Source organism: Serinus canaria, chromosome 2 (genome assembly GCF_022539315.1).
Source record: "Serinus canaria isolate serCan28SL12 chromosome 2, serCan2020, whole genome shotgun sequence".
In the NCBI taxonomy this organism is placed as follows: Eukaryota; Metazoa; Chordata; class Aves; order Passeriformes; family Fringillidae; genus Serinus; species Serinus canaria.
The window spans coordinates 909,312-930,395 of NC_066315.1; the positions used below are offsets into that span (position 1 = coordinate 909,312).

The window sequence follows — 21,084 nt, forward strand, 5'->3', positions numbered from 1 at the left end:
TTCCTTTTTTTTTTAAACAAGAAAGAATTTCAAGTTTAATCCTCTTGGGAGCAAAAGGATTAACAGCAGGTTTTAAGAAATAGGTTTCAAAAAAAAGCAAGTTAAAATTCCACATAAGGCACCCCCATTTCAGTATTTTTTGACATGGATACAACAGAGTGAACCAGGAAGTTCCCAAGCATGTGGACCTTCCCAGGAGCACCAGTTTTCACCTGGAAGTTGGTGTGAGGAAGATGGATTTAGGAGTTGGGGCTGAAGTGACCCCCAAAACCAGCAGCAAAGCACTTTGGGACTGCAGAACGTCCTCAGCTGGGGGTCCAAAACAGCTGAGGAAGTTCTGCTTCCCCCATGGATAAATTCCTCCTCCTGCCTTTCCTGGCAGATGGGGAGGTGCCCACAGCCACCCCCAGGGAGGCAGTGTCAGAGTAGCTTCTGGGATCCCTCACAGCCAGGATCTGCTCTGGCAACGTTCCAGGATAAGAACAACAACTCACAGGCTCAGAGGCAGCAACAACACCACTGAGAATCCTGGGATCACCCAATTGCTGGACCCCCTCAGCTCCCAAAACCTCTCCCTCCACCAAAACACCAACTCCTCCAGAACCACCACAGACAGCCCATGAAATGAAACACCCTGGAGTGAACGAGGTGAACGTGATGTTTATGAACAATGAGCAGTTTCCCTTGGGTGGGCTCCCAAGGCTTCCTGCAGCGCTGGCCCAGGTGGGAATCCTGAGCCATCATGGGATATTTCCCATTTTCCTTCCCACAATGCTACACAGAACCAAAACTGCATTGAGAAAAACAATGACCCCCAATCCCCCCCAGCAGGTCGCCCTGGAGCAGAAACAAGGTTTAAGTACAATCCAGATGATCCAACCGTGGCGGTATTGGCTTCATTTGACTGTATTTAAATAAAATTAAGCATTTAAAAAATGAACAGGCACTACAATTCCCTGGCAGTGCTGACACCTAGCCCAGCCCCACAAGGCTGTCCCCACCCTCCCTGGGTGAGCTGGGGGTGTCACACAAGACAAGAAGCCACAACATTTTCACGAAGCAACGTAACCAAAAGAATCCCAAGGCAGCTCCCAGCTGGAATCTGGCTCGTGGGGCCGAGGTCCAGGTGATCCCAGGGAGGAGACAACCCAGGGGGTGGGAGCACAGGAACACGTGGCTATCCCACTGCAGCCCCCAGGCTGGGCAGTCCTTGCAGGTCCCTGCAGCCCTCAGAGCTTCTTGAGCCGACTGTACATCTCCCTCTTGCTCTTCTCCCCGGCCCAGGTCCGGCTCTTGGTGCGGAACCTCTTCAGGTCCTCCTTGAAGTCCTTGTGGTGCATCGGGCGGTAGCTCTGGGGCTCGCAGAAGCTCTGGGGAAACAGGAGCTGGGGTCACCTCAGTGTCACCAGGGTGCTGATCCCAGCACCAGCAGCCACTGGAGCAAACAGGGACAGACCCCCTTCCAGGCGGGAGCTCAGTGGCAGACACAGAGCCCTGGGAGATTCAGATTACAGCCATCAAAACAAGGGCTTTGTGTACAGGGCTCTCATCCCAAATTCCCTGGCAGACAACACACAGGCTGAGCTGGTTGAGAGTTCACCTTGCAAGGCACAGACTGGAAGGATGTTCCAGCTCAGTTTTTCAGAGGGTGGCTGATCACGGCAAGGTCGTGGATTTAGGGACCAATGATCAGTGCGGTCCCCTCCAGCCCCGAGTATTCCATGATCCGTGTGTCTCGGGACAGCTCCCGCCTCCCAGGGAGCTGCCCTTGGCTGTCCCGTGCTGCCACCTTGAGGCCTCGGTGCCCTCTCCTCAGGACAGCCCAAAGTCCACGGGGACACCCCAATCCCCGGGTGTCCCTCAGCCCAGGGGAGGCAGCAGATCGCAGGGAGAGCCAAATCCCAGGCAGCACTGGCTGCCATCAGCTGCAGTGCTGGGAGAGCCAACATCCCACAGGGAAGGAGCTGACAGCCCCATCCAGCTGGCCGTGGACAGGCCAGGTATCTCCCACCTCCCGGGGATGACTGGAAGTGTGGGGGCCTGAGGAGCTGAGGCCCGTTTGTGTCACAGCAGCAGGACAGATCCCAGGAGCACTGGGACCATGGGAATGCTGCAGGAGCCAAGGACAGGAGAAATCCCAGCCCTGAAGTGCTGGGAAGAGCTGGGGGGTGGGTTTTAGTTTCCTTGTCTCAATTAGAGGCTGCAAACTCCAAGCTCAGGTTTTCAATTTTGCTGGTTTAGGACTGTACAAGACCTCAGGTTTCCATTTATTACCCAGCAATTACTGTCAAGCCTTGTCTTCTCCCTTGCTCTGAGCAGGCTGAAATCCTTTCTCTGCGTGACAGTTTGTTCTAAAGGGGCAGAAACCACTTCTATTTTACTTGAGACAAGTGGAAAAGCCCTTCAGTTATGGCAGGAAGACAGCTCCAAGACATGGAACAGGCTGAGCTGCTCTGGGAGCAGCCCAATGAAACAGAGAGAGGAGAAAAAGCCCCCCAGCTGAACCCCTCTGCCCCAAGGAGAAGTCTGAGTAGGAAGAAATTATTATCATTTATCTGTGTGTGATAGAGACCATAGAGAGGTTGGGTTGGAGGAACCTAAAAGATCTTACTCCACACCTTGCCATGGGCAGGGACACCTTCTGCTGTCCCAGGCTGCTCCAAGTCCCTTCCCACCTGGCTTTGGACATTTCCAGGGATGAAGAATCCACGTTACCCACCTGGCACCTCGAGAAGAAATCCTTGTAGCCCCCCTTGAGCACGTAGAGCTCTGGGTAGTGCAGGTTGGGGTACTCATTGCTCAGCCTGTCCTGCTCCCTCACAAACCGGCACCTGCAGCAGGGAAAATCCCATGTTAAATCCCACATTCACCCAGTAACTCCCAAAGCTGCACCCCAAACCCCCCAGCCCTCGAAGGAGGAGCTGGAGCTGCCTGTCAGGGAGAGCCTGAGCAGCCCCACAGCCACAGCTCAGAGGCTTTTCCTTTCCCCTCTGAACAATGCAGTGCTCCAGCCCAGGCCCAGCACGGCTCTTCACCTCCCAAGCTGTCCCAAACCCTGCCAGAGGTGACAACCACCCAGTGCACAGCAAGTGGAGCCAGCCCAGCCCCTCCCAGTGCTCCCAGTGCAGTGGGAACCCCTGTCCCAGGGAGAGGAGCTCACATGCGCGGGCCCCGCTCCGAGGAGAACTCGCAGTGGAACACCACAATGACGCGCTTGTCCTCCGACGGCTGGATGGGCTTCTTCAGCAGGAAATTCTGCACCTCCTCCTCCATGTGGAGGTTTATGGCACCCTGCAGGGGCAGAGTCCAGGCATGAGTGAGGGGAACAGCCACGAACTCATCCCACTCCCTTGGGAACCAATGCCTCAGCTGGGTTTGCTGGAGGAGCTCTGGAACTCTCTCCCAGCACAGCTCCAAACCCCACCAGGGCACCATGGACAGTCTGGAAGTGGCTCAGTATGATTCCTCAGCCAGGAATCCCTTCCCCATATCTCAGCTGTCCCTGCCCTCTGGCAGTGGGAGCCATTCCCTGTGTCCTGTCCCTCCATGCTTTGTCCCAAGCCCCTCTCCAGCTCTGCTGGAGCCCCTCTAGGCACTGAAAGGGGCTCTAACACCACAAGGTCTGGGTGACCTGTTCCTGGTTATGTTTTACACAGCCATTTTTCCTTTGAAGTCTGTCACTGAAATGAAGTTTAGCATTCCAATTTTAGCCTCCTGAGATATGAGGATGCTGACACTGAGTGTCACATTCTCCTCAGGAACCTCTGTCACTCTGAGGGCCACAGGCCCCTCCTCTGCTTACAGAGAGCAGAATGTCCCCTCTTTTCAGGGAACAGGCACTTCATGGCCCACATGTGGGCTCAGGGTCCAAACCCAGGCAGTGGGTGAGCATGACAGGATCCCAGAGGGGCCCCTCAGGAATAACATATCCACAGAGTCTTGGATAAAAATCAGCCCCACAGGGATCCCAGTGACCCCAGGCTGCAGCTTCAGCCCACCTGCACTGCTCTTATGGGGCTAACATACCTTGATGTGCCCCCCTTCATACTCATAGGGGTATCTACAGTCAATTATCACACACTGCTTGATGAAGCTCTCAAACTTCCCAGTCAGCACAGACACAATCTGAGAAAAAAGGAGCACAAAAACCAGAGTTCAGTTGTTTCAAGCCATTTTTGTGTTGTTCCCCAACCCTCACTAAAGAATTTTTCTGGCTTCCTTGGAGCACTCACCATTTCGGAGTCGATGTATTTTAAATCTTGATGTTTCCCATCGACAGTGTCAAATAAATAACTCTGGAAGAGATTGAGAAAATTCCAGCTGTGAGTCACGTGGGTGACAGCACAGCATCCAGCAATTCACTCTCTGACAGACACTCTGCTGGCCAGAACCTCTGCAGGAGTTAAAACTCCAAAGAATGCTAAAATCAGGTACAGAATTTAATTTTTGGCTCCTACACTAGAGGATTTTATAGGGCTTTAACCACAAATGGAGCAGTTTGTGTCCAGCCTGGGCCATCCCCTTCTCACCAACAGCCTCTCCTGGTTGTTTCAAGACCAAAGAATTGTTAAGGTTGGAAAAGACCTCCAAGATCAAGTCCAAAGAAGCAAGGCAGTTTTATGAGGGAACAGAAGAGCCTCTCTAAAGGGAAGTGTTTTTCTGAGCTGGTTTGAGACATCCCCACCAAGAGAGGCCCTTGAAACACTTCATTCAATACTTGGCCATGGAATCTCTGGAATTACCTTGGAAAAGTCCCCAATAAGGTCCCTCTGGTCACTGTCCAAAATGCTCTCGATCTCGGCTGTGGAGGGCTGGGTCCTGACCAGCTTCAGGCTCTGCAGGACACAGGTCAGAGATCCATGAGGGCAAACATTCCCTCTTTCCCACAGCTGACAGCTTGGAGTGCGCTCCCAAGCCCTGAACTGCCCCCTCAGCTTCCCTGCTCAGGGCAGAGCTCAGCTTCAGGACTGTGGAACTGCTGCCCCAGAATCCACCTGGAAAAGCTCCCACCAACCTTCACAAACCAGACCCCAACTCTGCATCTCCCCTCATCAATTCTGCGTCACAAACTGGATGCCGAGCCACCAACCGTGGAGTCCTCAGAAGTTCCGGGCAGGCTTTTCCTCTTCTTGCTTTTCCCTGGAGAATTCTCCTCCTGGGACCTCTCCATCCTTTTCTGGGTGGTTCTTCCTGCAATGCTTGACATGGATGAAGAGCCAAAGAGCCGGCACCGCTTGGCCTACAAGGGAGGAGAGGAGTTGAGTTGTCCAGCAAAGGTTTATAAAAGAAAATAAACACAACTGAGGCTTTCAGATGATTCCAGACTGGGCCTCATTTAAGGCACCACCACTGCAGAGCAACAGGGGGTCGTTAATCTGAATTATCCAGGCTTTGCATTTCCAGTAACACTTGTTACTGGGGGAGCATGGGGCACCATAAGCAAGATAAAGAGGAGCAAAGTGCTCTACATCAATTAGCAGCCAATTTATCAGCAGATTAAGGAGCTTTCTGCTGGAGCTCCTTTCCCAGTCTGTTATCAAAGTATCAGGTTACAGCATTCCAGGTGAGTCCCTGCAGAGTGAATTCCACATATGCCAAGATTCTGATAAGGGAAGTCAAGATCTTCTCACATTTATGAAGTGCAAGAAGAAATTCTATTCCCATAAACACCAATTGTTCCACACTGACAAAGTCTGCCAGGTGACTGCTCCAGAGATAAGGGAATTGTGCAGGGGGTTATGCCAGGGCTTGTTCTGCTCTCAGGGATGCAGGAGACAGTGGGGTGACACAGTCCCTGTCCCTGCTGGGGACACTCACCCGACTGTCCGCTCTCCTCATGACCAGCGGCGCCGTCCAGAGACTGGACATGTCCGAGGGCATCTCCTCGTGGTTCTGCAAGAGAGGGAAATCCTGCTCATCCCTCACACAGACACACTGCAGGTACAGCTCCTGCCTGGCTCAGGTGAACCTTCCAGCTGCACTCAGCTCCCAGAGCAGCTGCAGGGATTTAACTGCATCATCATGGCAATTCTTCAGGAAATAATGGAACTGAGCAGAGCCGTGCTGGAGAAGGTGAGTTTATCAATTCATTGATTAACAAAGAGGAGCCTCCGGGGCTTTAAGCATTTCAAATTCCCTTGGAAGCAGTTTTGTATCTAAGTGGCTCAAAGCAATCACCACCTCTGACTTTTTCAGCAAGTTTCTAAAGAAAAATGTCAACTGTTCAAATAATTCCTTCAGTTCTCAAACTAAAAATAATTCACTTGTTCAGACCCCAAACAAATCCCACTGGCTGCACTAGGAAAGAGCATTTATAAGATAAACACACCCCAGTGTGAGTTAGAAAAGATGATGAGAACTAATTAATCTCCTTGTGGGAGATGTCCCTGCCCATGTGAAGGGGATTGGAACCGGATAAGCTTTAAGGTCCCTTCCAAGCCAGAGCAGTCTGGGCTTCTGGGATTCCCAAAAACCCAGCGTGGTGCAGCCTGAGCACCCTGACTGCAGCCAGAGCACACCAGACACATCAGGCAGAGCTGATTTGGGGATCTCCACCCCAGCCCCTCTGCACACACCTTCAAGTCCTGGTCATCCAGCAGCTCCATGAAGCCATCATCATCCTCACTCTCCGAGGAGGGCAGGGAATGCTGCTGCAGGAAGGCTGCCCTGGAGTTCTCCTGTTCCCCAGAGGCTGTTTCCCCCATGGGCAGCTGAGGGGAGACAGAGGGAGTTTTAACAGCATTCCCTCTGCTCCCTGCAGGATGCTGCAGCCAAGGAGGGGCCACCAGGGCTCTCTGCACTCCAGGAAACACGGTGGCTATCCCCAGCCCTCAGCTGCAGCACAGGCAGGGATCAGCAGGATTCTGGAAGGGCTGCTGGATCCAGGGAGCTGAGACAAGGCTTGGCCCCCAGCTGTTTCTGTACAATGGTTTTTCAGTTGCTTTTTCTAAACAGGGTATGAATAAGGTAAATTTTCTCCCTGGATGTCACATCTGGACACAAAATCCAGCTGCATTTACAGAGTTTGGTTTGTTGTTCCAAATGCATGTGCCTGAACATCCAGTATCAACTTTAGTGATCATTTCAATCCAAATCAATGTCCACACTCCCCTTACTGAGCAGAACCCCAGCTCTGTCCTGACTCATCTTTCCCAGAGCAATGTTTCATATTTCTCATGAGTCAAAGGTGAGAAGAATTCTCTTATCTGGCAGATAAATAAGTTTTCCTATCTGGCAGCTGACTGACATCACCATTTTAGAACCCTGATTTGGTTATTTTGATCCCAGAGCATTAGGTGAGAATTAGCTGTAAAGAACCAAGTACCTGAGCTGGAGAGGAATTCTGCCTTGCTCCAGGAACACCCCTCCCATCACGGAAGCCACGAGAAGCTGGTTTGGTTGGCTTCTTGAACTCAAAGGATTCCTGAAACAAAAAAGCAGCAAAATGATCATTTTACCAAAATCACAAACTGTGTTCAGCTCCTTGGATCCTTTTATCTTTTCCATTTTGTTAAACTGCCTGACATTTTGGATTTAAGCTCCCTGCTGCCAACAGGAATAGGCTGAAGGTGAATGTTTTCAAATTGAAGATGTTACAGCAGCACTTCATCTAACATAATCCAGCATTTATGCTCTTGGCATCACCTCCAGGCTTCAGGGCTTCTCTATTCCTGTAATTCTCTGCAGAATAAATAAATCATTCTTGGAAGCAGCCTGTGGGGGATGACACCTCATCCCCCACAGGATTCCCAGCAGCCAGGGCAGACCCAGGACACTGAATCCAAGAGGAACCAGGGCTCCCCATGGCAGCAGTGGGGATAGCCAGGGGTGACCTCCCCAAACCCCTTCTGGAGGCAGCTCCTGCCCAGAGCAAGCAGTGGGAACAGATTTTCCCCTGCCACAGCCAGAAAGGAGTCAGGGTCAGTGGCACCAAGGCAGAACTGGGCAAAGTCTTCCCAATTTTTATTAACCTGCCAACAGTTTGCAGCCACTCTAATCAGAGCTGCAAGTTCTCTTCAGAAAAACTGAGCTAAAGGTGGTTGTGCCTGAAGAACAGCCTGGCAGGGAGTAACTGAAGCCTTTCCCATCACATGCCCTGTGCAGGGATGTGCTAATCCAGCTGCCCCTCCGCTCCCACAGGCATCAGGAAAGAGCACTCACATTTTCCTTATTTTCATCCTGTTCCAAAGGCTGGAAAGCATCAGTGTCCAGAGAATCAGAGTGGTTTCTCTTCAGAGCAGGGCTGGAGCCCAGCAGGCTTTGCTACAACACAGAAGGGACAGGTCAGGACTGTGCAGCAGTCTTTACACAAGAACATTTCAAGCACTAAAGGGGTTAACAAAGACTGGAAAGCCTCTGACTACAAATTTTGCACACCCTGTGCAGGAATCCCCTGCTGACATCTTGGTACAGGGACCAAAATGCTTCAGTGCAGCAGTGATGGAGCCACACCACGGAAATTTCACACTAAATTAAGTGAGATTGGGAATTTACAAACTGCAGCTCTGACATTAAGCACCCCAGCAGCTGGTGTTGAAGCCAGAAAATTAACAAGCGTTCAACTAAATGCATTCAACCAAAGCCATGCTAAAGCCTTTAACATGTATGAAACATCAATCCCACTCTCACTTACTGGCAGGGAATGGATTCTTCTGAAAGGTATTCGAAGGCTACAACGAAAAGAAACAAAATTTATTTCAACATTTTGCTTTAAAAGGCAGTGACACGAATAGAAATCACCCCCCAATTCCATAATCTAACAGAGACACCAAGGAAGAATTTAAAATTGAATTATACTTACTTCAGCCTGCTGGATTTAATTGCTTTCTCAAACCTAAAAGCAAAAGATCAAAGGTTGGACTTGAAGGTCCTAGAGGTCTTTCCCAAATTAAATGGTTCTGTGGTTCTTAAGGCACAGCCTTAAACCAAATGTTAAGAGGTGCAATTCAGGCAGACCCTGGTGCAGCCCCAAGCTGCAGGCAGGTGCCAGTGCCATGTGGCTGGCACAACACCCTGCTCAGAGGCAGCACTGCAGTGCCCTGGGCAGGGGCAGGGCCAATCCCAGCATCCCAGAACTCTGGAGCACATGGAGAGGTGCAGCAGGGAAGCCCCAGGGCTCTGTGCCAGCCGTGCCCAGGCCTCATCAGCCCACGTTTGTTAACGAGGCCAGGTTTGACACAGGGGCACTCACATGTCCTCCATGGTGTCCTGTGAGGTCGCAGGGCCAGGAGAATCCAAAGCCAAACCTGCAGAGGAGACACAGATTTTCCACTGGTTTATACCCAGGGAGTATCACACACTGCTACAGATTTCCACAGAAAGACCCAGGAAATCCATGTGCAAAGTCCCACCCGCAGCCTGACCCGGTGCAGAATAAAAAAGAGTGACAGCCACTCCCCACCGTGGGGTTTGGCTGTGGATCACCAAGTGCCAGTGCTTGAGAACTTAAAAAAGCCCCCCAAGCCCTGCCTGGGCTATCATGTGGAACAGAGGGCTGGCACTCAGCGTGGAATACTCTGTTTATTCTCTCACACACACCTTAATAAACAATTTAGTCCTTCAAGGGTTTTTTAAGCCATGTTTTTAGTTACACCTATGAAGAAATTTTGGGCTCTTTCCCAAAAATAAGCAGTCAAAAGCCCTGGAATTAACAGGAAGCACTTCAGAAGCACAAAGCAAGCACAGCTTTATAGCCCCAGAGCATTTCAGACACATCCAGAGTCACTCCAGCACAGATTCCTGAGGAGCCACAGAAAGTGAGGATTTAGCAAGGCTGGTTGCTCCGTCCTGCTCAGGGGTTTGTGAGCTGTACTCCTGCTTTAGCACTTCACAAAGTTCTTTTTTAGGCTGAAAGTGCCCTCAAAATGGGGCATAAATCCAGGTGGAAACAGTGATTTCCCTCAGCTGGAGCCATGAAGCACCAGAGGGAATCTACAAGTTATGGGTGAGAGCTTATTTCATTTTCAGTGATAAAACATCTTGTGTGAAAAACAGGAAATCCTCCCAGGAAGTACCAGAACTGAGGGGTTTCAGATCATCAACCAGCTCTAACACAGTGAGGACTTGTTTCCCTCCCTACTGCTCACAGTCTCCAGAACAACTAAAGAAAAAAATAGATATATACATATATATACATATAATATTATTTATATATATATATATATATATATATATCCATATCCACCCACAGCCCAAACCCTGAGCTGCAGAGGTTTCCTGGGGGATTTCCCACCTGCCTCCCCCCTTCCAAGGGCCAGTTCTCTCTCCAAAGCCCAGGTGCCATGTAGAAGTGCATTGCTTTCCAATTCCTAATCAGTATTTGTTAATTGAGGCAGTCCCACCTGAGTCTGTGGACTCTGAAGAGGCTGATCTGTGCAATCCATTTTTGGTTCCCACGTCTTGGTCCAGGTTTTCATGCTGCCTGGAAAGGAGAGTTTGGAATTTGCTTTAAATGCAAGAAACACAACACTGCAGGTAGGTACAGCACAGGTGGGCATCACCTGGATTCCTCCCAGAGCCCAGTTATCCTTCCCAGAACTGCAATCCTCTTTGGCAGCCACCCTTTTAATTCAGGTTTTGCATAAAGAAAATTGGCAAATTTCTAATTCAAACCCATTTTGATAAATAGTTACCTCCCAAATTTTGTTTTATCTGCTAAACCTCAGTGCCGAGAGAGAAGAAAATCAAATGGAGCCCCACACATATAAGGGAAAAGCTACTTGAGTGAGGCTCCAGCAAGTGGTTAATTAAAAAAAAAAAAAAAAATGGAGCCAGGGCTACAAAAATCAAAGGGCTGAGTAACTTCCAAGGGGGCACTGCCAGTGGTTTGCAGGAATCCCAGGAATCTGAAGGAAGGAAGGACCATAAAGCAGGTGGTGGCAGAAATGAGAATGACAGAAAATCAACAAATAAAACCCAGGAGGGTCATTGAGACCTGAGTGGGCCAGGACAAAACAGGAGCCACACAAGGGAGGGACTGTGGGAATAATGGGATTAGAGGAGTTCAGAGAGCAGCAAAATGGAGCAGCTGTGGCTGCAGTTTGGGGAACGGGAGCAGCTGCAGAGCACAGGCTGCAGCACCTGGGACACGGCAGAGAGCAGGAACAGGGCTGGGATGGAACAGGGCAGGCAGGAGGACACGGAAGGGACACAAAGGGATCTGTGGGAGACAGGGAAGGCCAGGGAAGGGCTCAGGAGGGAGGGGGATGCCCAGAGCAGAACCAGGGCAGGGGAAAGGTGTCCCAGAGCGTGCATCCATGCGGGATGGGGGCAGGAGGAGAGAACAGAGGGAGGCACCAGCAAAGGGGTGGGGGACACTAAGGGACACATGGGGGTTTGCAGGGTGGGAGGGCTAAAACGGAGTCCTCGTGGGTGGGCGTGGGGAGAAGGAACAGCTCCGGGAGGCGCCGTTTTTGGGGGAAGGGCTGGGAGAAGGGGTGTTGCAGGCCTAGGCTGGAGCGGGGCTGAAGGAGAGCGGGCAGGACGAGCCCTCAGTGCCTCACTGCCCGCGGCAGAAGGGCACGGAGAGACCCCCGAGGCCTCCACTGCGGGTGGGGGAAAGGAAAAGGAGGGATCCACGAGGCCTCGCTGTGTTTCGGGGTGAGGGCAGGAGCACCCCGAGGCCTTCCTTCGGGAAGGAAATGAGAGCTCTCCTGAGAGCTGGCAGGGGCGAGGAGGGAGCGGAGACATTCCGGAGGGCCTGGGGAAGGGGCTGTTACAGGACATGCCTGGGGCTTTGGGGCTTCAGAGGGGCATGAAGGCATCCCAGGGCGGTTTGGGGTTTTTCTTCTCGGGGGCGGCGGGCGGGAATTCCATAAGGCTTTACTGCGCGGGAGGGAATTACGGGGATGGATGGAACGGAAGGAAAACGACTCCAGGAGGCCTTGGGGGGGTTTTATATGGGGGAGCCTCCCTAGGCCTCGCTTCGGGTCCGGGAGCGGGAAGAAAACGTTCTGGAGAGGGGACAAAGTGCCCGGGAGGGCTCGTAGGGATGGCGGAAAGAAGAAGGAAGCTCTCGGTGCAGGAGGAAGAAGCGGGAGGTAAAGCCTCCAAACCTCGCTTTTTTGGGGGGCATGAGGACAGCGGCGAGAAAAAGGAGAGTGCCCGGGCCCCGACTCACCCGCGCCCCAGCTGCTCCATGGTGAGGCGGAGGTCCGAGACAGGCGAGAGCTCATCCTGAAAGAGCGCCTTGACCACGGCGGGCGAGGCGGGGGACGCCGGCGAGAGAAGCAGGAGGCGGCGGCGGTGGGAAGCGCTCGGGGTGGGATCCATCGGAGGGGGAACAGGAATCCAGCGCAGCCGTCCCGTCCCTGCCGTCAGCGCGGCCGCCGCAGCGTTTTGACCCCAACCGGTACCCGTCGCCCGCTCCGAAGCTGGCGCCAAACCGCGGCTCAGCCAATCACCGCGCGGAGCCCCGCGGGGGGCGGGTTGTTTTTTTTCAAACCTCCCCTCCCACCGCGCGCGCCCCGGCCAGTAGGAACGGCGGCGCCGCGGCCAGGCCCCGCCCACGGCGGTTGCTTGGCGTCTCTCTGGACCAATAGAAACACCAAGAAACCGGCTTGGGGCGGGATGCGCGCCAGTGCGGGGGAGGACTACATTTCCCAGTATCCCTAGCAGGCGCGCCGTGTTATCGCTTTCTGCATTGCATGCTGGGGAATGTAGTTCCCGCCTCAGAGCTGCGCCGCTTTCCCGCCATGTTTCCGGCCATCTCCCTTTAGTCTGGGCGTGAGGGGAAAACGGGGAACATGAAGGAAAAAAAGGCACAAATTGAGCAGATAACACCGCTTCCCTGAGACAAAGAGCCCTTCTCATATCATTTCTCCTCAAAGAGCACTTCCCACATAATTTCTCATCAAAAGAGCTCTCCATGAGAACAAAAGCCACTTTATGAGGCATTTGGTGAGCAGCTGGGGAAACAAGGCAGTGCAAATCCCTGCGACACCAGGATGGGGTTCACAGAGAGACGAGCAGGAGAAGGGAGACTTGACAGTCCCCCACTTGTACTCCACATAACCTCTTTAGGACACACAGCTTCTCATTAGCACAGGGTTGGCAGATCTTGCTGTCCAGCCTCTGGCAAATCCTCTGCCATGTCTCTCTGGTGGTTCCAGAGGCTGCTGTGTCCAGCTGATTGCTTTGGATCCAGGAGATCTCCAGGACAGGACCCACAAGCTGTGTCGCTCTGCCTGGGCCCTGGCAGTCACACAGTGCTGGTTCCTGGATTAGACAGTGGGGTGTTTGCTCCTTCCCCGAGCATGCCAGATATCAGAGACTGCCATCACACCCTGGTTCCTACTGCTCTTCCCTCACTCCTGCTATCACTCCCTGAACATTTTCCTTTTTACAAACTTTTTGAGCAGTTAACACCACTAATGGATAAGATATTGGTTTCCTAGGCCAGGGATTGTGGGTTCTGTTCCATCTGGGGTGCCAGAACTGAGGCCTTATGAAGGTTGACAAACAGCAGAGGCTAAACAAGGTTAAACAATAAAGTAGGAATTTAGTAAAAGGCCTTAATGACTACATCTTGGGCAGTAGCCTGGCCAGGACTACACGCAAGATGGACCCAAAGTAGGCACAAAATGGAGGAATGCTCACAAGGTCTCTCGCTTAGAGGTTCTGGTCCATTTGAATATTGGACTTAATTGTCCAATTACAGCTTTAGGTTATGAAGTTCCATCCTCCTTTTTTCTCTCTGTTCAATTCACTGTTTATACTTTTTGGGCCTGCACCTTGTATTCTTGGTCTAAAGCTAGAAAAGGATTGTTTTGTCTACCTACCCCGTGACAAGAACTTGCTAACACTTAACATGAAGCTCAGAGCTCCACACCAAAGCAGCACAGAATCCAAAAAACATGAATGCTAAAACTCAAGGCATCATTATCAGCTCAAGGCTCCAGCCAGGCTTCCTCTGTGCAGGGTGGCTTCAGCCCAGCCCAGCCCAGCCCAGCCCGGCAGTGCTGCCAAAGGCTGGCATGGACAATCAGAGCCTCTTCCCTCCTCCCCCCCATTATCCTGTGGCCTCAGTGCCCACAGGGAGAGGTAGGACACCATTACCATCTAGCCAGGACAGCAGCACGCAGACAGCCCCAGACAGGACAGCACTTCTTTAATGCTCCAAAGGACTTAGCAGGAGGAGATGCAGAAAATTGCAGAGAGGATGCAGCCCAGGCAGAGCTGCAGAGAGGCTGCAGTGTCAAGCCGTGTCATTCCCACAGCTCCTCCCTGCTCAGCTGGCCAAGGGCACGGGCAGGGGCCCGGCAGCCATCCCACCCTGTCAGTCACAGAGCCAGATGAGGGAATCCCCTGAGGAGATCCAAAAATACGGGAAGACTTTCTCAGTGAAGGTGGCCTCCAACTGCAGAATCGGTCTCATGTCCTTTGCATTGTAGAAGGTCACTTGGCCTGCTTCGTAGTCCAGGCAGACCATGATTCTCTGGAGTCTTCCACTGAGTGCCAGCACCTCAGAGGTCATGCAGACTGCCCTGTACTGGCCCCACCCGTTGACTTGCAGGGCCCAGACCTTCTCAGATCTGTGCAGGTTGAGCGGCTCCTTCCTTGGCACAGATTCCAGAGCCACCCCCACAGCCCAGCAGCCCTTTACCCCAACCTCCACCTCCCAGTAATGCCTCCCAGATGTGAAACCCTTGGTGCCCAGGACACTGTGGGTGTGCATGAACCTCTTGGGGGTGTCAAGGACGTTTTGTTTTACAGCTCCTAACCAGACCGTTCTGCGGTCCCACGAGAGGATCAGGTAGTCATTTGCCGTCTCTGGGTCCAGCATCACCTGCTCTAAAGGGTGACAGAAACATCAGTCTGTGCCTGCTGAGAAGAGAACCAGCACCTCTTCTCCACCCTGCACCACAGGGCTGGCACGTGTCCTGGGAGCACAACGGGCACTCCTGCAGCCCCCTCGGGTGGCACGGGACACGGGACCCTTACTGTCCCCACGCTGGCACCCGAGGGTGAACAGATGCTCCCTGAGGCAGGACTGAGCCAGGCAGTGTCCCCACATGCAGGGGACAGACATGATGGGCTTTGCTAAAGCTGCTCCCAGATCTGCTGGATACTGCAGCCTGTGGGGAGCAGTGCATGCCGTGGCTGTGAGCAGGCACTGCTGCAAGGCACGAAGGGCCAGGCCAGTCCCTGCTCCTGTGACAAGGGCTCACCCAGCTCGGAACCCTGCTCTGCCAGCAAGCAGGCAACCTGGCTCCAGAGCCCGAGCTGCCCATCCACCAGGGATGTTCTGCTGCCATCCCGTGGCCATCCCACAGGGCCACACAGCTGTCACTGTGCAGTGTCACCAGCCCAGACCCTCTGCCAAACCCACTCCTCCCAGGACAGAAGGGGGGAAACTGAGGCACGACTCTCCTGTGCCCAAGTGCATCCTCCCAAAAATGGAGAGTTTGGACAGTGGCCTCAGCACAAATGGTGCCAGCCACACCTCAGCCCAGCAATGCTGCATCATGTGAGCCCTGAGCACCTGCAAAAGCCCTTCTGATCACACCTAAATGCCAGCTAAAATCATGTACAGCCCCGCTGCTTAACTGGGCACAGCCTGACACAGCCTCCTGCTGTCCTGGCCCTGGCCTGGCTTTGCAGGACAGCATCCCTGGCGCTGCCTGGCACAAGGACAGACCTGGAATGTTATAGCAGGCCTAGTCAAAACAATAGGAGCCAGCTCTAGACAGATGCTGGGTTTAGATGTGCTGTGAGCCCATCTCTGCACCTAGGGACATGAGGACACTCATCCTGGAAAGCTTTTCCCCCTCAGTTGTGCTCAGCAGCTCCACAAACTTACCCCTTATGCCCCAGCCTATCACACTCCACAGGTTCACTGGAAGAAGGAAAGGAAAATGCATGAGTGTCTCTCCTGTGGCACCTTTCCTGCTCCCCATCAGGCAGCAAGGCCGATATGGAGCCCCAGGCTCCAGCAATGCCCATCCTGGGGATGGTTCCCATCTGGAGCAGCCGTTTTGCTCCTGAGCCCCAGGCAGTGAGCATTTCTCACTGCCAGCCAAGCCCAGGGGAAGCACAGCACAGAGCCAGCAGGGCTTTACCTCTGAATGTATCCACAATGTCCACGACCTGCTTGCTTTTCTGAGAGAGGCTCTCAATGCTCCTCTGCAGCTCTGGGGAGACTGGCTCTGGGATTGGAGCCTTGGCTGCCTCACAGCTGAGGGGAACAGGGAGAGGAGCTCAGAGCCCAGCCACCAGCCAGGGCCAGGAGGGAATCAGGGAAATCCCTGCAGGCACAGAGCCCAGGGCAGCTGTGTCCCTGCTATCAGCACAGGAACCGCATCTTTAGGAGGGGTACAATGGCCTCTGGCTCCTGGTAACATCCCATGAAATCCCAAATACCCAGCGGGTCAAAGCACCTCCTTCCCGGCTCCTGCGGCGCTCCCAAAGCCCTGCCCAAAGGAGCTGAGCAGGTGGAGAGGGACACCGAGCCTGTTTCATACCTGCTCAGGATTCTGCCAACATCCTGCAAGAGAGAAAACACAGGTGAGCTGTGGCACTGCTGAGGGACAGGGAGCTGCAGTGGCTGCCCAGCCTTGGGAAGCAGCTTAAGGGGGCTGGGGCTCAGCCCACCCCTCATCCCAACCCTCCCTTCCCTCAGGGCCCTGACCCACAGCAGGCACAGCTCAGTGCCAGAGCATGGTGTCACAGTGTCACAGTGTCACTGCAAGGTGTCACAGCACTGTGTCACAGTGCCACAGAGTCACATCACAGTGTCCCTCCATGGCCCCGGCCTCCACCAGGATGCAGAGGGTGCCAGATGGGTGTCCTCAGCCCCAGCAGGGGTCACAGTGCCCAGGGGGTGATGCTGCCTCACCTTGAGGAACTCAACTGCCGGCTGGTCCCGCTTCTCCTGGATCTCCGCAATCACCGAGTCCAGCAGTGACTGCCTCTCCAAAACCCTGCACTTGTATTCCTCGATCTTATTGACCAGCTCCTGGGACATCTGCTCCAGCTCGGCCTGCAGGGTCTTCTTCTGCTCCTCCATCCACTGCTGCAGCTCCTCAAAGGTCTCAATCACAGGCTGCAACTCCCACATCACCCTCATCTGCAAGGCACCGCACGGAGGCCCTGAGCCCACCCAGGCTCCGGCTGCCTCCGCAGGGACACGGCTGCTGCCCAGAGGGGGCAAGGATCACACAGAAGGGGAACAGAGCTTTGGAACAGGAACTGCAGGAAGAATGGAGAGAGGGGTGGCAAGTCTGGATGTGGATGGGCCCAAGGATGCCACATGAGATAGAGAAAAGAACGTTGGCATGGATTGGTATATAAATACATATGGGGAGAGGGAAAGGTGGGACATTCCTGGGGAGCCACATTTCTGGGCAGTGGGAGACATGGACAGGAATACACACCAGCAGGTCTTCACTTTTCTGGTCTTCTCTGCAGTTCGATTTTTCCTTCTGATTTTGTAGAAAAAGCAGGTTGCTCTGGAGTGTCTCCTGCGGCAGGGATTAAATGAATGTCATTTTTGGTAGTTTTGGAATGACATTCACAGCAGGGCGATGATGTCATCAAATAACCCCTGTTTGGGGAGTCATTGTGGGTGACCCTGAGTGTCTGGGAGTGAGTTTTTAAGCTCAGAAACACCACCCAACTCTCTAAACTCAGGCTGCGGAGATACCTATCCACAGCTTTTATGGCCAGAAACATTTCTGCCATAACTTCATTGGAGTTCCAATCCACTCCAGTGGAAACCCTGGATTTTGTGGGTTTTTTAATGGTTTAAATTAGAAAAAAACAACTCTCGACATGGCCAGTGTGATTTCTCGGAAGAGGTTTGCAGTGACAGTAGCAGAGATGCAGACACACCCCAATAATTTCCTGGAGTATTAACAAACTCCTCCTGCTCTGAGGCATCTCCTGCCTTGCAGTGAGCCAAGACTCCAGCCCACACTCTGGGGGAGAAGGCCTGGCTGGGGACATCTGGGGCTCAAGGGACCATATGGGGACCCAGAGGGGCGAGCAGTGAGAGGGACCTGGGCTCCTGCGTGGGCTGGGACCAGGCCATGGGATAAGCAGCAGCCCCAGCAGGGTGGGTACAGCAGCCAAAGCTGGCAGGCAGACAGGGAGCCCAGGCAGCAGCCGGCTGAGGCCCCAGATCTGTGGCTGGCCAGGACACGGCCGAAGCTGTGCGTGCAGGGGAAGCAGAGCCGTGCCCTGAGGGAAACCCAGACCCTGCTCAGAGGAGACCCAGCCATGCATGGAGGGCACCCAGACCCACACCCAGAGGAGCTCATGCCCAGAGCAGAGCCCAGACTGTCCTTGAAGGGAGCCCCGGTGTGTGCCCGGACAGGACATGGACCTGTGCCCACAGGGGACCCCAGCCTGTCCCCGAGGGACCCCAACCCAAGCAGGAAGGGATCCACATCTGACCCTGACCTGTGACCCTCGGCCGCCCCACCCCGGCCAGCAGAGGCACCCAGCCCCTCCCCAAGCCCCCAGCCCCTCTCGCGGCGCCGCCCCGTACCCGCAGCTCCCGGGCGGCCTCTTCGGCGGGGCGGACACGGTGCTGGCGGTGCTCGGGCCCGTCCCGGCAGAATGCGCAGACCAGGGCGGCGCAGCGCTCGCAGAACAGCGCCAGGGGCTTGCCGTGCTGGGGGCACCGCGGCCACGCTGCCACCTCCCCCAGAGACCGGGTCAGCCTGGTCACGTTGCCCAGGGAGCGGATGGGACGCTGCGAGCCCGGCTCCACCGGGGCGCGGCACTGCGGGCAGGGGGAGCGGCGCGGGGGGTCCCCCAGCACGCGCGCCAGGCACTGCCCGCAGAAGCTGTGTCCGCACGCCGTGAGCACGGGCTCCCTGAACAATTCCAGACATATCGAGCAGGAGGCCTCGGCCACCATCTGCTCTCGCAGAGCCAGCAGCTCCTCAGCCATGGCCGCGACTGACGGGAACGGATGGAAGGTGCCGAGGTGGGGCCGGGCCGTGGCCTTGCCCCGGGGCACAGTCCGCACGATCCGACGGGCGCCGCCTTGCTCCGGGCGTAGCGCTGCCAGCGCCCGGTTTAATCTTTAAATTCCTATCGTTATCAATAAGTTGGAACGCGTCCAGCCTGGCTCGGCCGTAGCGGCGGCTCAGAGATAGGGAACAGAAATCCCATCTCCAGGCCTTGCGCTGTGTCCTGGGGTGACTTTATGATGCTCGTATCCCTCTTCATCTGTGTCGCTCAGAAATAAATTTTGCTCCTCTAGGACTGGTTCTGAGAGCGAAGAGGGGGTAAGAAAAAGAAGCGCAGAGTTTGTTTTCAGAAAACTTCACTCTCCTCCACGTTCCTGCTGCGGAACGGTGTTGTCTGCAGCTCAGACAGCCAGTGGGACAGAGCTCTCCTTTGCTTTTAGTTACATTTAGCTAGCTGAGGCAGAGAAGATCCCTGGACTGTGTGATTTATTTTTCTTTTTCTTTGGAGCTGTTTAAAGCTGCTGTGGACTGAAGAGCACCGGCAGCTCATACACCTGGCCCATCAGATATGGCCTGGCCATAGCATTTCCAGCACAGCAGGGACTGATAAGAGATTAAGTGATTCAAAGCTACAGCTCACAAAGGGGACTTTGTGACTTTGTCATCTCTTTTGGAGCAGCAAGAGGTATTATATTTGAATATTGTTCATTTCTTTGTGCTCGTGAATTCTTTGCCTGTCAAATAAACATTTCTTTCAACTTTTTTAAAGGAAATATTTTTTGAAGCAGTTGAGGGAAGGGCCACTTGAATTTGCTCTCCAGAGGAAAACCCTTTAAAGGTTTATTTTCCAAAAATTGCCCTAAACCAGGACACGCTGCGATCCTTCCCGAGGCTCGGCTGTGGCCGGAGCCGCTCCCGGAGCCGGGCTGGCTTAGTGCGGTTTGAAGGGATTGTGTCGGGCGGCAGCCGCGCCCTGAGGGAGCCCAGGCTGATCGCGCGCTGCCTCCCTGCGCTGCCGCTGCCGGCCCCGGCCTGCTCGCCCGAAATCCCCCCGAGACCCGGCTGCTCCGGCCGGGAGGGCTCCGGCCTCCATCCCCGCCCTGCACGGCTCCGGCGCCTCGCCCGGTGTCTCCTGCGCTCTCAGCCCGGCTCCAAAGCAGCAGCAGCAGCAGCAGCAGCAGCAGCAGCAGCAGCAGCAGCAGCAGCAGCAGCAGCGCTGAGGGAAGACGAGCCCCTCGAGCTGCCTGGTGCTTCTCGGCCTGCTGGGCCCACATTGGCCCTTCTGTGCTGCTGCCCTGGGCTCAGCGCCGCAGGGTGCTGGCTGCCCCAAACCAAGGCCCCGTATTCAGCCGTGGCTTCTGCTCCTCCTGCACCCTCCTGTACTGCCAGCCGGGGCCCAAGGAGAGTTTTGGGGGGCACCATCCACCCCCTGACATGGTAAAGCAGTAGAACAAATCCCTCTGCAGGCGCTCACTGCTCTGCCATGGCTGTGCCCTCCTCAGTGTCCCTGCCACCCCACCACCAGCTCCCCTGCCCCGGTGGCTGCCAGGCCCTGGGCCAGCGGCTGTGACAGGCCATGACGGCGCTGCCAGCCCCTGCCCACCGTCCCTGCAGAATCCGAGGTGACAGCCTGGCCTCCCCACTCATCTGGAGCCCCTGGGCTGCTGCCCGGGGTACCCTGCCCATCTCACCCCCAGGTGGGGACAGTGGTGCCTCCTGCTCGTGCCCTGTTCCTGGAGCTGCTTTCTGGCTGCATCTGTGCCCAGTCCTTCCAGCAGCCCTGGCCAGGGAAGGCTGGGTGGGTGTCACCAGTGGCCCAAGGTACAGGGACAGGAGCCATCAAGTCCATGTCCCATCAGGGGACAATGCTGTCATTTGTCACCACCATGGATTTCAGAGTCACTGCCACCTGCGCTCAGGGCCATGCTGGCCGTGTTGTCCCACTGGCACGGGAGCTGTCTCTGCTGAGGGATCGGTGACATTTGGGCTGCTGAAGGTCACCGGGCTGTTGTTAAATCCCGGCAGTGTCCAGTGGCTGAGACTGATCGAGCCGTGTGTGACAGGCGAGGAGCAGCACGAGGGGCAGGACCTGCTGTGTGGGGCCCAGTGACACCGAGCAGGGCACGGGCACTGCCAGCCTGGCCACACCAAGGCCCTGGCACTGCGG

The 21,084-nt window shown here is 54.6% G+C and overlaps 2 protein-coding genes across 4 annotated transcripts; both read right to left on the reverse strand.

The window, feature by feature from the left end:
* Nucleotides 1–640: 640 nt before the first annotated feature.
* CDC25A (cell division cycle 25A) lies at nt 641–12,368 on the reverse strand. 2 transcript variants are annotated; one of them, XM_009086231.4, is made up of 16 exons: nt 12,119–12,368; nt 10,341–10,420; nt 9,191–9,245; nt 8,801–8,833; nt 8,633–8,669; nt 8,161–8,262; nt 7,325–7,423; nt 6,576–6,710; nt 5,818–5,892; nt 5,090–5,239; nt 4,743–4,835; nt 4,233–4,295; nt 4,027–4,125; nt 3,161–3,291; nt 2,720–2,831; nt 641–1,370 (listed from the first exon to the last, which is right to left on the reverse strand). In XM_009086231.4, the coding sequence occupies exons 1-16, from the start codon at nt 12,268–12,270 to the stop codon at nt 1,230–1,232; spliced, it is 1,557 nt and encodes a 518-aa protein (XP_009084479.1). In that variant the 5' UTR covers nt 12,271–12,368; the 3' UTR covers nt 641–1,229. The 2 variants fall into 2 exon arrangements, with proteins under 2 accessions (XP_009084479.1, XP_018764642.1); XM_018909097.3 differs by lacking the exon at nt 6,576–6,710.
* Nucleotides 12,369–14,090: 1,722 nt separating this feature from the next.
* On the reverse strand, nt 14,091–18,895 carry LOC127059287 (E3 ubiquitin-protein ligase TRIM7-like). Of its 2 annotated transcripts, none has more exons than XM_050971286.1 (7): nt 18,488–18,895; nt 17,373–17,459; nt 16,835–17,065; nt 16,461–16,483; nt 16,059–16,174; nt 15,800–15,835; nt 14,091–14,790 (listed from the first exon to the last, which is right to left on the reverse strand). In XM_050971286.1, exons 1-7 carry the CDS (start codon nt 18,893–18,895, stop codon nt 14,276–14,278), a joined length of 1,416 nt encoding a protein of 471 aa, XP_050827243.1. In that variant the 3' UTR covers nt 14,091–14,275. The 2 variants fall into 2 exon arrangements, with proteins under 2 accessions (XP_050827243.1, XP_050827242.1); XM_050971285.1 differs by having other exon boundaries at nt 16,377–16,483.
* Between the last annotated feature and the right edge of the window lie 2,189 nt (nt 18,896–21,084).

What these genes read in the sequence shown, in the direction of transcription:
- LOC127059287 (XM_050971285.1), bottom strand. Translation starts at nt 18,895, where the DNA reads ATGGCTGAGGAGCTGCTGGCTCTGCGAGAGCAGATGGTGGCCGAGGCC. An exon ending in CGGCAGTTGAGTTCCTCAAG is followed by an intron (nt 16,484 to 16,834) that starts GTGAGGCAGCAT and finishes TCTCTCTTGCAG; the next exon opens with GATGTTGGCAGAATCCTGAG. An exon ending in GATAGGCTGGGGCATAAGGG is followed by an intron (nt 14,791 to 15,799) that starts GTAAGTTTGTGG and finishes GTCACCCTTTAG; the next exon opens with AGCAGGTGATGCTGGACCCA.
- CDC25A (XM_009086231.4), bottom strand. Translation starts at nt 12,270, where the DNA reads ATGGATCCCACCCCGAGCGCTTCCCACCGCCGCCGCCTCCTGCTTCTC. An exon ending in AGAATTCCTCTCCAGCTCAG is followed by an intron (nt 6,711 to 7,324) that starts GTACTTGGTTCT and finishes GTCTCCCCTCAG; the next exon opens with CTGCCCATGGGGGAAACAGC. An exon ending in TTATTGGGGACTTTTCCAAG is followed by an intron (nt 4,296 to 4,742) that starts GTAATTCCAGAG and finishes AATCTCTTCCAG; the next exon opens with AGTTATTTATTTGACACTGT.